This window comes from Hypanus sabinus, chromosome 11 (assembly GCF_030144855.1).
Source record: "Hypanus sabinus isolate sHypSab1 chromosome 11, sHypSab1.hap1, whole genome shotgun sequence".
NCBI lineage: Eukaryota > Metazoa > Chordata > Chondrichthyes > Myliobatiformes > Dasyatidae > Hypanus > Hypanus sabinus.
This window is the reverse complement of record NC_082716.1, coordinates 57,900,104-57,916,591: the sequence shown is the minus strand read 5'-3', so window position 1 is coordinate 57,916,591 and position 16,488 is coordinate 57,900,104. Positions and strand designations below refer to the sequence as shown.

Here is a 16,488-nt window from a genome sequence, read left to right as displayed (position 1 = left end):
TAACTTCACACAATTTATGACCCTTGACACCTGGAACTTCCACAATAGTACTAGTGTCTTCCAGAAAGAAGACTGATGCAAAATATTTATGCAGTTTGTCTGCCATTTTCTCGTTGCCCATTACCAACATAGTTTTCCAGCAGTCTGATTTCCACCCTCACCTCTCTTTTACACTTTATGTATCTGAAGAAACTTTTGGTGTCCTCAGTGCTGTGCTTAGAGGAGGATAAATATGTGGAAATGTCTTTAAACTGGAGAGAATCTATAAGTAGTTTTCAATGCAGCAATGTGTACACCATTTTGATAAATGTTTTACAAAGTAGAACAATGCTAAGAAATATCAACAGTGCAAATTTTGGTGCCTTATTGTAATACTACTTTCTTCAGTAGATAACAGAATAGAGTTGGGATAGATGCTGATTTGTTCCAGGCACCCTTGACAAAATGTATTATTCGCTGTTGGTTATGGGGATCCTTTCTTTTTGCTGATGTTAAGCATTGAAAGTGTTGAATAATTGATTTGTCAGTAATGTAACTGATTTTTCTTGTTGCAGGCAAATCTGTGGCAGATTTGGAAACTGCATCAGATAATATTAAGAGCATGGGACAAAGTACATTTTTCCCATCCCTGGGTCACCAAGGTATTTGTGGTTTGGATAATTCTCTAATAAATACTCCGACTAGTTCTCATAACAAATTTATTTTCAAGGTTTTGTTTGAGAAGAAAGCCAGTGTACGTTAGGGGTTGAGAATGAGATCTTTTTGTTAATTATATTGAAGGAAAGCAATTCTTTTCTCTCACCACTTCTTCGAAGGAATTCCATCAGCAGGATCCGAGCAATATATTTTTTTAAATGTTCATAGTTGTTATTGATGGGAGGGGTACGGAGAGTTTATAGTCCAGATGCAGATTGATAGGATTAACCAAATAATAGTTTGGCATGGACCAGATGGGCTAAAGGGCATGTTTCTGTGCTGTAGTGCTCCATGACTCTGAGCTGTGAAACAGAAATCATCTTGATTTCAGATTCATGTTAGAGATAATTAAAAAATTTTGGACAGAACAAGCAGAAATTAAATATGACCCTTTCTAATCTGACAACTAGTGTCTTGTTTAACAGAATTACAGTGTAAATCATCTTTGCGATTTGCTTCCTAGAAACAAGAAGTGACAAAAACGGTGCTAATCCACCTTCAGAAGACCGAGCAGCTCTTGTAAATGAAGATAGCGAGCCATCTGATGATGAACTTCTGTCACTCTCCAGCCAACACAGTACTGCTAGCACAGAGAAACATCATAGGACACAGCAAAGTTGCAAAGCACAGGCATCTTCTCAGTCCTCGGCCCCTGAAAGTGTGGATCTTCTTGGCTTAAATGGAGATATTACAGGCCAGACCCTTCCTCCTGTTGCTCAAGCCAGATCTATGCCAACCAACTCTGACTTGCTTAATGATTTGTTCGGCAGCACCTCCTCTATTCCATCAGCTCCAGGTTCAGCCCATTCTACCCCTCGAAGGTCCGCAGGCTCTCCCTCTCTATCACCTTCAAGAATCAATGAAGGTATTGATTGTAGCTGTGTAACAATGCTGCAGAATCTTAAAATAAGCTTTAGGCAAACTGAATTATTTTAGCACCCTATCAATATCTAAATAAAATCAGAATGTGGTTTTGTTATGTTAAGATATATTTTATAGTATTTTAATCTGCCTGCATCAGGTTCATTACATATTCAATACATAGAATGAGAAATTCCTTGGCCGTTGTGGTGTACACTGTATTAGAAACTGAAATTTTCATTTTGTTCAATACACCAAGAGCTGGTGTTTGATGCGGGTTCAGACTCTTGCTGAGTTAACTGATCTCATCTGGTGAAGCAGCAGGGGTCTTGGCTGACAATGACTTTTCAGAAGTGGCATAGGGCAGGGTGGAAAATCAATCTGCAGAATTTTTCTTGTTGTCAATTGAACTTAATTATGATGGATCCTAATTAAATGTTTTGACATCTGTCAATTATATTCTCTGCATTTTTTCCTGATTTTTCTGGATGTGGGAAAAATTGCCATTTTAATTGAGAGAGATAACACTGTTTCATTTATTTATTTGGTATGCAGTGCTATGTTACTTGATATCTGATCACATTCATTATGTAATGTTATGCTGCTTGCCAAATGTACTCTTTGTAACATGATGGTTTTTACTTAGAAGAAAAATGTTCTTTTCATTTTTCTCTTTTAATATTCCCCTCATTTCATTTTAGCTTGTGAAATTGAAAGAAGGTAATACGCATTTGTTGAGGAATATGTCACACCCTCAGAAATACAAGAATCTGTAAAGTTGTAATTGTTATTAAGTAGCAGCTTAAAAGGCAATTAGATTTCATTAGAGGTGCAAGGTAGTGTTTCTCCATCATCATTACCCTGCCCTCCCTCCCTCCCCCACCACTCTGCAACCCCGAGGAGGACTCTTTGATATAAACATAGATAATTGTTGCAAATTTTTTATTGGGAATTCTTGAAGATTTTTCCTCATCATTTGGGGAAAATGTGGGGCATGCAATTTCACAACCTTTCAGCATTTTGACTTTTCAAATCAGTGGACCAGTTCAGCCAGGGTATCGCATTCTTACTAAACAGATATAGAGCCAGTGTCCAGTTAATCTTCAAATGCCATATGCTTGTACTAGTGCATGCAGTTCCAATTCCTAAGATAAAATAACAAGACTAAGAGTCTGTGCTGAAAAGTTTGAAGTGTATTAGTTTCAATTCTATGGGTTAATGTATCAGAGGTACACAAAGCAGCATCTGTACTCTTCCTGTTCATGGATACAATGCAAGCTGAAAATGTTGGCTTGTTGCCTATCTCTTCAGGAAGCAGTCAAAAATAAATTCATTGGCCAGCAGCTGACTTCCTTCCAAACCATACAAGTTTCTGAACCTCATCTGTTTGAACCCACAATCTCCATCTTTTGCTAAGTGATTGTTTGGATAAGTGACCTTTAGAGTTTTGATTTTAGTGCTGGTTTATGTTCCAAGTTGCTTCTCCCTTTCAAACTAGGTAACGTGACAAGATAGTATTGATAAGAACGTTTCCAAGTGAGCATGTTAAGAAATAAGAATTACAGGAAGAATAGAAGAGCAACACGCACAAAATGCTGGAAGAACTCAGCAGGTCAGACAGAATCTGTGGAAAAAAGTCACTGCCGAAGGGTCTCAGCCCGAAATGGCGACTGTGCTTTTTTCGATAGATGCTTCCTGGCCTGCTGAGTTCCTGCAGCATTTTGAGTGTGTTGCTTGGATCTCCAGCATCTGCAGATTTTCTCTTGTTTGTTGGAAGAATAGAGAAACTAATTTTCTGTTTGTTTAAAGATTTATGCTCCTGCTATGTCACAAAATTATGCATTTTATTTGAATTTTAGGGTATTGTGTGATCCTACAATATGATCAGGCATGAGCCAAAAATTGTTTAAACTGGTTGAATTGGAAATTAGGAATATTCCCAGCATCCGAATTACTGATTAATGGTTTTAATGATTATATCCTAACCATAAGAGACTTGAATGTATTTCTTGCTCTAATTAATTTAAACATTTAGTTATAACATGTATAATAATGGATTGCATGGATTTGTGGGGTTGCTAAGAAATGCAGTTTTGTCTACTGGGTTCCTGAAAAGTTGCTAACTTAAATGTAGAGTAACACGTGTGTCAATGGTGGAGGAACTTGGCAGATCAGGCAGCATTTAAAGATGGAAATGCAGTAAATAGCTATCGTTTTTGGTCAAGACCCTTCATCGGGACAAGAAAAGAAAGGGTATGATAGGAGAAGTTGGCAGGTGATAGGTGGAAGCAGTAAAAAGTTGGAATCAAAAAGAATCTAATAGGTGAGGACAATGGAATAAAGGAAAGGAGGTATGGAACTGGAAGGAGGTGAAGGGCAGGTCATGAGTGTGGGAAAGGAGAGGCGAAGGGGTGAGAGAACTGGGAGAAAACAGAAGTGGGGGTGGGGGGAAGGAAACAGGAGATTGGTTGTCAGAAGTTAGAGAAATCAATGTTCATGCCATCAGGTTGGAGACTACACAGAGAATAAGAGGTGTTGCTCCTTCAACCTGGCTTTGCCCCCATAGTGGCAGTAGATGCCATATTCTTTCCTATCAGATTCCTTCTCGTCCCTTTACCTCTTCCACCTATCTGCTCTTAGTTTCTCACATGAAGCCCCTCTCCCACCAACCCACCTTCCCCTTCAACTGTTCTCATCTATCAGCTGCCAGCTTGTACTCCTCTCCTATTCTCCACCCCCCTCCCCCCCATACCACCACCACCACCTTATTCTGGCTTCTACCCCTTCCTTTCCAGTCCTGATGAATAGTCTGAAATGTTGTCTGTCCATAGATGCTGCCTGACCTGCTGAGTTCCTCCAGTGTTTTGTGTGTGTGTGTGTGTGTGTTCCTCAAGATTTCCAGTATCTGCAAAATTTCTTCTGTCAGTTCCAATTGTTAACATATTTCATTAACTATATTGTTATCTTAGGAACAACATTTGATCCCTTTGATTCTCATGCAAACCAAAACAATCAAGATTTACTTGGTGTTTTTCTCAGTCGAAGTGGTGCAACTTCTCCAGTTGGGCAAACAGAGCCATTCCTGCACACAGCCAGGGCACCATCTCCTACACCACATAGTCCTGCTGGCGATCCTTTTAACATGGGTAAGGATTCAATGGGTGAACTGACTAAAACAGAATGCATAATTATTACACTAACGTAAGTGTTAATGAGGAATTGTTTTTACTTTGCTTCTGTCCTACAAAGAATGTAGTTATGTTTGGTCAGTGCCAGCATACAATGAAAATGTTTTATAACGTTAAGAACAAGTTTTTAATTTAAAATAAGATGAATTATTGCAATACAAAAATTTTAGTTGCAAAGGCTTTTCAGCATGACTTTGTACTTGTCTGCAGGAGTGTTATGCAGTTATTTGTTATCCTAGAGTTACCTTGTGCCTGAGGCCACTTGCCACCTGGGAATGCTGGGAATGTTAGGAATGTGCAACTCTGGTTCTTTAAAATGAGTGGTAGTTCTTGCACAGTATGGAACCAGGTTCTTCAGCCAAACTTGTCCAAACAGCTTCCTGATCTGGTCCCATTTCCCTGCATTTGTCCTATTTCCCTTTAAACCTTTCCTATCTATGCACCTTTCCAAATGTTTTTCAAACACTTTACTGCTTGCTCTAGCTAGGACTTCTCTTCCCTCTGGAGTTCAGAAGGAGGCTGAGTGGTAAACTGTATAGAAGTTTATAAAATTATTTGTAGAATAGTTAAGGTGAGTAGCTGAAGTCTTAAGGTTGGGAGTTCAAAACTAGAGGGCATAGTTCTAAAGTGAAAGGGAAAAGATTAAAAAGGGCCTTTAAAGGTGAGTATAATTCTACTTCTAAAAGGTGTTTGGACAGTTATATGGATAGGAAAAGTTTAGAGGCTTATGCACCAAAAATGGGCACATGGGGCTAGCTCAGCTAAAATTGCTCTATCAATGTGGATTTTAGAAGTGTCAGCTTTGCTTTTACAATGAAAAATAATATTAGTAATGTTGTTAGCTGATGGTTAAATTATGATGTGACCTGACTGCAGCAATAGGTTTGACAAACAAATTCTTAAGAATATGCTTTTTCGAAATGTTGTTGTCATTTGAAATTAATGGTCTGTGTCAGATTGAGTTGCATTTTAATGGTTGTAAGTGTGCAGCTGTATTGAGAATTTAATTCACAATTGTTAGGTGAACAATTGGGTGTGTGGCAATGGTACAGTCAAGATGTTCCTGAGCTACCTCATCTTGGAGCAATTTTACACTTAATTTGTGTTGCAAATAATAAAACATGAAGGGGAAAAGAAAACATTGGTGCAGAATGCCTGGTGATCAAAGATTGTTTGCACGAGGAGATAGACCCACTGAATGAAAAGTGCTTCTTACTTTCAAGTTGAGAAATCTGCAGACCTTGGCACTGAACTGACATGGGCTCCATGAGGCCAGCACTGGATTGGAAAATCTTTAGTTATGGCAAGCGATTGGATTGGTTGGGTTTGTTCTGTTTGGGGTAGAGTGGCAGAGATGTGACCTGGGAGGTGTACATAAGATTACGAGAGACAATGTTAGGATGAATAGTCAAAACCCTTTTCCATTGCTAGTGATAACAATCACAAGAGCATAATTTGAAAGTGAGAAGTAAGTGTTTTAAAGGGGATATAAGGGTTAAGTTTTTTTCTGGCAGTGGTTGATATCTGAAATACACTGCCAGAAGACTGGTGGATTCAGATACAATCATTGTGATTACAAGCCACCCAGACACTTAAAAGGAAGTAAGACAAAAAAGATAATAGTTCTAACACAGGTAAATGGGATTAGTGTAGATGGGCAAAATGTTACCATGGAGATGATGGGCTGAATGGCCTCTTTCTGTGCTGTATGATTCTATGACTTTATGCTGCTGTTGCAATTTCACATTCCACTCAGTTTTTTGGTTTATCCTCCTCTGTGAACAATAAGTCAACCACTCAAACACATTTGATGTTATAATTTCCTTGGCTCACAATTGGGAGTGTAAAAAGTAGAGATAACTTGAAATGGAAGGTAAGTGAAACTGGAAAACATTGGCAATATATAGCAAACTAGGTGGCATCTGTGGAGCGACGAGAGATGTGTAATTTCAATTCTCTTTCATGCACCCTCTCAGTGCTTCCCTACTTGCAGCATTTTCTGCTTTTATTTTAGACTTTTGATCATCTGAATTATTTTACATTTGTGTGGAAGTTAACATAAGACACTGTTTTATGCCTGGTCCCAGTGATGTCTAGGTATTTGTTTCAATATTTAGCTGACTCCCTTGGGTGTATATTGCAATAATGCTGCAGATTTCTTTACATTCTGTTTAAAGCAAAAAAATTGTATGATACGTTGTTAAATATTGTGTTTACTTAGGTAGAATCTCTCCTGTTCTGCCATGTACTCCAGCTGTCTCTGTTCAGCCAGATCTTATGGGAGGATGGAGCTTGGGATCTACCAGTTCATCTGCTGGTTCAACAGCCTGGGCAAGCAGACCAGCCTCCTCAGGTTAAACATAGCATTCTGCAACAAATATATTTTACGCATCTGTTGACAATAGGTAGCTACCTGGGATTGTCTAGGATTGAATTCATCTGAGCAGCACACGGAAAAATGCTAGAGGAACCCAGAAGGTCAGTTCCTCAAGCATTTTGTGTGTATTGCTCAAGATTTCCAGTATCAGTAGAATCTCTCTTGACCTTGGAATTATGTGACTTCATTTTCTGTTGCTGTGTAGTACTCTGCCATACCTCTTCCTGTACCTCTTCTTTTCTCCTTATTCTGAGTCAACTGATGGTCTTCCTGCTGAGTTATGGTTTCCTGGTGTTTGAGTTATTCTTTGGCTTTTGTAATTTAATCTTGCAGGGACAATGTGTAAACAAAACAAACTGAGGAAAACTGAAAAGAGAGTACTAGCGTACAGGAAGCCGTCAAGAGTGTAAAGACCATGAGTGTTTCTAGGGAAAGTTAATTAATGCTGAGAATCTGTAGAATAGTTATAGGCAATGATTTATAGACTGTTTCTTGCTGCACTGAGTAGCTGTTGCCATAAATTGCTGATGTTAATGAAGTGAATTTATGCCAATGTATTTAAATAGGGGATTACAGTACAGATTTTGATCCTACAATGTTGAAGGAACAGTTGGACTGGAGGAGGTACTGCAAGTAGTGGTGTTTCCATGAGCCTACAGTTAATTTCTTTTGAAGCTAATGGAAGTGTAGGTGATATAAACTGCAATGTTAGAAAGGGACCACGTACTTAAGTTGTTGTGCTGCCATTCCATGCAAGCAGATTGGCTTTGTGTTGAACTTTCTTTTTCCACTGTTGGAGCTACATTTATTCAACAAAGAGGAGAATATTCCATTATACTCCTGATTTGAGCCTTGTGGATGGTGTAAAGATTTTGTAGAGTCCAGAGGCAAGTCACTTGCTGCAGTAAATCCCACCTCTTATCTTTTGGGGTTGCAGTTATGGGTGGCTGGTTCAGTTTTATCTTTGATCAATTGTGTCCTACCCAGGATGTTGATTATGAGGTTGCTCAATGATGTTACTCCCATTCAAAGTCAGGGAGGTTTGATGGGGTGAAAGAGTTAAAATGCCATTCAATTCCAATTGAGTTGTTGTGCTATTGGAAATGCACTAAGGCTAGAATAGGGAAGGACAACATATTGTGTTCTTTGCAACACCAGTGCATCCGTTTGGTTTTGGTACATTTTGCAGCCTCATAGGCAATTTTGTAATAGTATTTTTTTTTGCCAAGTCACAAAATACATTTTGATGGTAGAAATTGAATAAATTTCAGAAAGTCTCAGCACCCTTGGTACATACACGAGTTGAAAGTCAAATAACTGTGTTAACTAAATATGGTTGCCTCTAGGCAGCTGTCCATAGCACAGTAGTAGTTAAAATTTGCAGATTATTGGTGGTGACACTGATCTGAGGAAATGAGAAATGCACAGAGAGTGCTGTTACAAAGAGAAAGGAGTAATGTGCTATTACCTGCAACCAAACAACACAGAATTAATGCTAGGAGAGACTTAAATATTAATATTGGTTCCTTAAACAGAAATATGACAGCCAGTTTCCTTGCACATGAAGGTTCAGCCAAAACATTCAATTAAATCGAGCTTTCAGGTGAAAATGGTGGACAGGGTTACGTCCATATTAACTGTACCCTGCACATGCAGATGCGGAACAATGACGCGGCTAGGATTAGTTACAAAAATGTCAGCTATCAGTTACCTCGCTGTCACTGAATGCTTGCTGAAAAAAATGATTAAAGTGGAATAAAGTCACAGAAATCAGTAACACACAATTTTGTATTAAGAGAAAAATTACTATTTTTTGTATACCTGGTTGAATTTACTGATTCTGCAAGAAAGTAAGGTGGACTTAAATCAATAGAAGCAGGATTGTAGAAATGGCTCCTTCAAAACAAGGCAGCTCAACTGGATAAGATGTCATGGAAGATGTGTTTTTTCAGAAATTGCTATGATAATCAAAAGTCATAAACATTAGCACAGGTTTTGATATTTGTGACCTTCATGATATATTCCTAGTTTTGTGACAGTACATACTGCCAAAATGATATAATGGTCCTTAACATCATGTATTATTTAGAAGGTCATAGTTTACTCAAGTGACTTCGGCATTGAGTGAGGAGCAGGTTATTGCCTTGCCTTCGGGGCAATATATTGATGTACCTTATTGGTGGTGGGTGAGGTTATAAGTGACTTAATGCATAATTATAATGTATAGACCATAAATGAGTTAGTACTTACATTTCGCTTTCATCTTTTTGCTAACAGGAGGGGTCATGGGTGTGAGCAGGTCAGCCAACACAAGCCCTACAAGCTCTATACAGAGTACCCCTACACGCCAGTCCAAGCCACAGACACTGGATCCTTTTGCAGACCTGGGTGCGCTTGGTGCCAATTTAGCAGGTTAGTTCTGTCAGATATGTTAACTTGTTCCTCTTTGTGGAGATGTTGGAGAAGAGGAAACTGCCTTGTGGTGCAGCAAAAGCCGTTAAATAATAGTCTTAATGTGGAAAATTGTTCCGTGCTGATTTCAGGAAACTTGAGGAAAATGGATACTAAGCTAAATAATTCAATTTTCATTGTGTATGTGGATGATCTGGATAACTAAATATTTATTCAGTTAGAAGTTTTAGTGAGGTTCTAAATTTAGGAGGAAGAGGTGGGATTTGATAGAGAATTTCTGACAGTGGGCAGTCAGTGGTGATTGTAAGCAGCTGGTAATAGAGGCCATCGGATGGAAAAAATGCACTTAATGTGGTCTGTGTGGTTTCACAGAATGTAAATTCAAGGCAGACTTAGATGTTTATATGCAACTGGTAGAAAATGCCAGTTCTTTTTCAAGTGATTGAAATTTTAGTTTAGGCGGAAAGTGAGTGCAGACTGCAATGATCTAGACAGGGTGAAAGTGAGAATGTGTTTAATTTGCTGCCTGTCTAAAGAAAGGACTATTCCTTGGTATTATGCTCAGAACTGCACTGAAGGAACCTGGTAAGCACATAGGATACAAAATCAATCTCCAGATTTTGTATTATATTCATTGGAATATATCTGGAGAATGCACATTATCCTGGGATTGTGGTGTTATTTGTCAGTGGGTGAGAATAGCGAAGCAAGTGTTTACTTAATAAGTTTTTTTGTCCCATGTCTGTATTTAATGGGTTGGCTTTCTAGTATCCTTTTTATTTGGGTAATTTGGATTGGAGGCCACTTTCAATACAACTTGGAGGGTGTGCTTGAGCGTCTTTGTATTATGAATTTTTGGTGCTAAGAGAATAACTCATTGGTATAATACAGCTGCACAAAAGGTACTTCAAAATTGTTGAAGTTGAATCAAGCAGTGCACAATGAGCCACTGGAGGGCAGCAGAGGAAGTGGCTATGACTGGAGTTGGCCACAATAGTACACACTTTTACAAAACTGATTATATTTTCCATTAATAAAAATCTTATTAATTGTACAAAAGTGAACTGAGGCAAAATCCATAACTTGAGGTCAGAATTGAACTTGTGTCTTTGGCACTGACATCACCTTCTACTAGATGTATCACAGGCCAATTTTGATTTGTACATCCTCCTCGTCTGCTCAAGTGGTTTTGTTCTGTTTCTAAAAATGTACAACATGTGAACTAATATCTTAAGAACACTGCATATATTTAAATCCCATACAAAGTGATATATGAATGACAAAACAATTATTGAAAGCCTCATAAATAAAGCTGGCTTCTTGCAGTAGAATGTATAGGCAATCAAGGATTGTATTGTACTTGGAAAGACAATTGCAAGTGCCTTGAATAAACAATGAAAGTAACTCTCAATTCTTTAGAAAGTAAATCGGTAATGTTGTCCTTGCCCATTACCGCTGGATAATAAAACAAAAGTTCAAAGTAAATATATTTTCTTGCAGACATACTCAATAAATGCAATAGCCAGAATAGAATCAATGAAAGACTGCACCAACAGGGCAGACAGCCAGTGTGCAAAAGACTACAAACTGTATAAAAAAAGAAAGAAAATACAAGCGATAATAGATAAATAAGCAATAAATATTTGAGCAGCTGCCTTAAACCACTTGCAGGCTGGCTGTTGAAGTTGCTCCCACAGGACTGTTGGGGAGGGTGTTTCAGGATTTGGTTCCAGCGACGTGGAGGAGTGACAGTGTTTATCCCGGTCAAAATGGGGTTTGATTTGGAGGGGAACTTGTAGGTGGGAATACTTGGGTAACACGGTAGCCTAGCAGTTAGTGTAACACTATCACAAGTCAAGTCACTTTTTATTGTCATTTCGACCATAACTGCTGGCTGGTACAGTACACAGTAAAAATGAGACAATGTTTTTCATGGTGCTACATGAAACAGTACAAAAACTACACTGAACTACATAAAAACAACACAGACAAATAAAACTACCCTAGACTACAGACCTACCCAGGACTGCAGAAAGTGCACAAAATAGTCCAGGCATTACAATAAATAATAAGCCAGACAATAGGCACAGTAGAGGGCAGTAAGTTGGTGTCAGTCCAGGCTCTGGGTATTGAGGAGTCTGATGGCTTGGAGGAAGAAACTGTTACATAGTCTGGTCGTGAGAGCCCGAATGCTTTGGAGCCTTTTTCCAGACAGCAGGAGGGAGAAGAGTTTGAGGGGTGCATGGGGTCATTCATAATGCTGTTTGCTTTGTGGATGCAGCATGTAGTGTAAATGCCTGTAATGGCGGGAAGAGAGACCCCGACGATCTTCTCAGCTGACCCTCACTATCTGCTGCAGGGTCTTGTGATCTGAGGGTGCAATTTCCGAACCAGACAGTGATATAGCTGCTCAAGGATGCTCTCAATACAACCCCTGTAGAATATGATGAGGATAGGGGGTGGGAGATAGACTTTTCTCAGCCTTTGCAGAAAGTAGAGATGCTGCTGGGCTTTCTTTGCTATGGACATGATGTTGAGGAACCAGGTGGGATTCTCCACCAGGTGAACACCAAGAAATTTGGTGCTCTTAATGATCTCTATCGAGGAGCTGTCGTTGTTCAGCGGAGAGTGGTCGCTCCGTGCCTTCCTGAAATCAACAACTATCTCTTTTGTTCACATTTAGAGACAGGTAGTTGGCTCTGCACCAGACCGTTAGCCGCTGCATCTCCTGAGCTCTGTAAGCTGACTCGTCGTTCTTGCTGATGAGACCCACCACGATCGTGTCATCAGCGAACTTGATGATGTGGTTCGAGCTGTGTGTTGCAGCACAGTCGTGGGTCAACAGAGTGAACAGCAGTGGACTGAGCACACAACCCTGGGGAGCCCCCATGCTCAGTGTGATGGTGTTGGAGATGTTGCTTCCAATCCGGACTGACTGAGGTCTCCCAGTCAGGAAGTCTAGGATCCAGTTGCAGAGGGAGGTGTTCAGGCCCAGTAAGCTCAGCTTTCCAATCAGTTTCTGAGGGATGATTGCGTTGAATGCTGAACTAAAGTCTATGAACAGCATCCGAACATATGTGTCTTTTTTGTCTGGGTGGGTTAGGGCCAAGTTGAGGGTGATGGCAATGGTGTCGTCTGTTGAGCGGTTGGGATGATACGCAAACTGCAGAGGGTCCAGTGAGGGGGACAGCAGGGTCTTGATATGCCTCATGACGAGCCTCTTGAAACACTTCATGATGATGGATGTGAGTGGAACGGGACGGTAGTCATTGAAGCAGGACACTGAAGACTTCTTCGGCACGGGGACGATGGTGGTGGCCTTGAAGCACGTTGGAACGGTGGCGTTGCTCAGGGAGATGTTGAAGATGTCAGTGAGAACTTCTGCTAGCTGGTCTGCACATCCTCTGAGCACTCTATCAGAAATGTTATCTGGTCCGGCAGCCTTCCGTGGGTTGACCCTGCACAGGGTTCTTCTCACTTCGGCCGCGGTGAGACACGGCACCTGGTCATTTGGAAGAGGGGTGGACTTCCTCGCTGCCACGTCATTTTGTGCCTCAAAACGGGTGTAGAAGTTGTTCAGCGCATCTGGGAGGGGCATCACCAGCACAGTCAGATGATGTTGTCCTGTAGTTGGTGATGTCCTGAATGACCTTCACATGCGCCGCGTGTCGCCGCTGTCCTGGAAGTGGCTTTGCCCCTCTGATGGCCCGGGACAGTTTGGTCCTTGCTGCTGTTAGGGCTGCCTTGTTGCCCGCTCTGGAGGCGGAGTCATGGGTCCTCAGCACACCCACCTCTGCAGTCTACATAGCTTCTGGTGATCGTGCAGTGATGGTCTTGGACACAGTAACATCATCAATGAACTTGCTGATGTAGCTGGTCACTGATGCTGTGTACTCCTCTAAGTTGGTAGAGTCACCATCGGTTGCAGCCTCCCTGAACATGTGCCAGTCAGTGTGCTCAAAGCAGTCTTGAAGAGCAGAGATGGCTCCTGCTGGCCAGGTTTTCACCTGCTTCTGAACTGGTCTGGAGTGCCTGACAAGCAGTCTGTATGCTGGGATTAGCATAACAGAGATGTGGTCTGAGTAACCGAGGTGGGGGCAGAGCTCTGCCCGGTACGAGTTGGGGATGTTTGTGTAAACGCGTTCTCCCCCCCTCATTGCAAAGTCCACATACTGATGGAATTTGGGGAGCACTGACTTGAGGTTCGCGTGGTTAAAATCTCTGGTGCCAATAAACAGTCCAACAGGGTGTGCGTTCTGCAGTTCGCTAATAGCCCCATACAGTTCACAGAGCGCCTCCTTAGCATTAGTGCTGGGAGGATTGTACACACCGACTACAAGGACAGTGGTGAATTCCCGTGGTAAATAAAATGGTCTGCATCTAACAGCCACAAACTCCACTAGCGATGAGCAGTATCTGGAAACCAGCACAGAGTTCTTACACCATTCTGTGTTGATGTAAACACACAAGCCACCACTACGAATCTTACAGGAAAGAGCTACATCCCTGTCCGCACGAAACAAGGCGAGCCCATCCAGCTGAACGGTGGCGTCAGAAATTCCATTAGTGAGCCATGTCTCTGTGAAAACAGACGCACAGCAGATTCTGTACTCCTGCCGAATATTTCATTGGAGTCAGATGTAGTCCAATTTATTGTTCAGGGAGTGGACATTGGAGAGCAGAATGGACGGGAAAGCTGGTCGGCCTGGGTTACAGAACCAGTAACCCAGGTTTACTTCTGTTGCGGTCTGTAAGGAGTTTGTATGTTCTCCCGTGACCATGTGGGTTTCCTCCGGGTGCTCTGGTTTCCTCCCACATTTCAAAGACTTGTTGGTTAGTAACTTGTTGAGAGCCATGTATGACTGTACATGGACAGCTTGGGCTTGTTGTGCAGGAAGGGTCTGTTGCTGTCCTGACTCTAAAAGGTTCAGGGTTTTACCAGGAAATTAGGCTGCTTTGTTTTGAATGGTGTTACATTTCTTTAATGCTGTTGGAACTTTTGAAAAGTCATGGACCTCAAAGTTTAACTCCGTTTCTCTCTACAGATGCTGCTGACCTAACTATTTCCAGTGTTTTCCGTTTTTTTAAAAATTTCAGATTTTCAGCATCTGCAGTAGTTTCCTTTATCTGATATATTGAACGTGAGAATGAGATCTGCAGTTCCAGCCTGGCAACATGGCCTTCATTATTCCGATAGCTTAGTGAATGGTGGTGCCACCAAGGCTACTATTGGCAATTGTCACTGGAGTCCTCTAAACCCAGAACATTTTAGCCTTGTTGCTTTCGGTATTCCAAGTAATGTTCAACATGGAACATCGACAAAATTCATTAAATAGTAATATGGAGGAAACTTTCTTGCCTATTCTTTACTCAGTGTCATGGTTTTTCATGGGTTTTGGGGATAATGTTGAGAATTACCAAAACTGTTGCCTGCTGTTAAATACCACTCTACTGCCACCTGGTGGAGATGACCTGTTGATAGAAGAAGACAAAGACAGGCATGGTGATTGAGGAGCCTGACATTTTCAGTAGGGTGTGAATCCGTGGTTAGGACTGCATTTGGTAGTTGATTGAAGAACGCTGTGGGTAGCTCTCCAGATTTAGTCACTAGCTCCTAGGTGTTCAGAGGAGGAACTTGCAAGGTCATCTCAACCTGAGGAGAATGTTACGTTGTCTGAATTTGGTTCATCACTCAATGTTTGAGTAGTTAACTATTAAATATTTTTTGGGCTGAAAATGTGTGCTGCATTTCCTTTATTTTTAAACATTGCACTTTGCTACTGTATGAAACAGAATATCTTTCAGATCTGAACATCATTCATGTTAGAAACTATTTTTGGTATTAAAATATTATGTGATCCAAAAAACAGGTGGTTCATCATTTTCAAGCAAACCCACCACACCTACTGGGACATCAGGTGGATCATTTCAACCAGTGGGGTCTCCACAGAAACAATCCCCTCAACCCACAGGAGGAGGTTCTTGGCAACAGAATGCGGGATTTGGTTGGCAACAAGGTTCATCTGCCTGGCAACAGCCACAAACTAAACAGTCAAAGTCCCAACAGGCAGTACCCCAGTCATCTCCACAAAATAGACCTAATTATAATGTGAGCTTTGCTAGTGTCATTGGTTCTCGAGAGGAACGCGGATCAAGAGGACCAAATTTCGGTAAGTTTGAAAGCTTTTCTCTACTTTGCTCTTTAATGTCTTCCAAGCAAAACAGGTGATTAGAATAGTAAGCATTAGAATAATGGCTCTTTTCCCCCTTGTCTTTAGGAATGTATCAGATTAATTTAGGTCTGAAGTTAAACAGGTGCATAAATTTGTATTTGACTTACCACAATTGCTGTTATGCTAACTGGTCTTTAATTCCTCAATTTTATGTAATTAAGATTCTTCTTTGTCTATTCTGGTGTTTCCTTTATTACAGATTATTAGCAGACAGTTTTTGACATCAGTTTCTGATTTAATTTGCTTAATTTTGAGACATAACAAAAGGAGCTCATTTCCTGCGAAGTGCCTTGTTCTGATTGTTATTGTGTGTTCCTATAGGTAGTTCAAAATAAACACTTGTAATGAGCATTATAAATACCTGTTTTTGATCCTATGGAAAAGAAGATAGGAAAGGATCAACACACACAAAATGCTGGAAGAACTCAGCAGGCCAGGCAGCATCTATGGAAAAGAGTGCAGTTGACATTTTGGGCCGAGACCCTTCAGCAGTCTTGTGTGTTGCTTGGATTTACAGAATCTGCAGATTTTCTCTTGTTTGTGATAGGAAAGGAGTAAATTCCTTAGTTACTGGTTAGTTAATTTCATTGAGAAAGGTAGGAGGGCTGTTCCAATCTGACTAGTTTGGAGGAAAAACTTGCACAAATTATGTTTCTGTCTTCGGTCCAAGGTCATCAACTAGAATGTATTTGCATGTATACACTAACCGTATCCTGAAGCT

At 40.7% G+C, this 16,488-nt stretch overlaps 1 protein-coding gene across 1 annotated transcript in view; it reads left to right on the top strand.

The window, feature by feature from the left end:
- The window catches only part of dnajc6 (DnaJ (Hsp40) homolog, subfamily C, member 6), a 230,562-nt gene that overhangs the window by 198,362 nt on the left and 15,712 nt on the right, over positions 1–16,488 (top strand). Inside the window, exons 12-17 of the mRNA XM_059983611.1 lie at positions 555–641; positions 1,160–1,561; positions 4,527–4,703; positions 6,967–7,098; positions 9,400–9,534; positions 15,405–15,704. Coding sequence (XP_059839594.1) covers positions 555–641; positions 1,160–1,561; positions 4,527–4,703; positions 6,967–7,098; positions 9,400–9,534; positions 15,405–15,704 — 1,233 coding nt within the window. The remainder of the gene's footprint in view (positions 1–554; positions 642–1,159; positions 1,562–4,526; positions 4,704–6,966; positions 7,099–9,399; positions 9,535–15,404; positions 15,705–16,488) is intronic.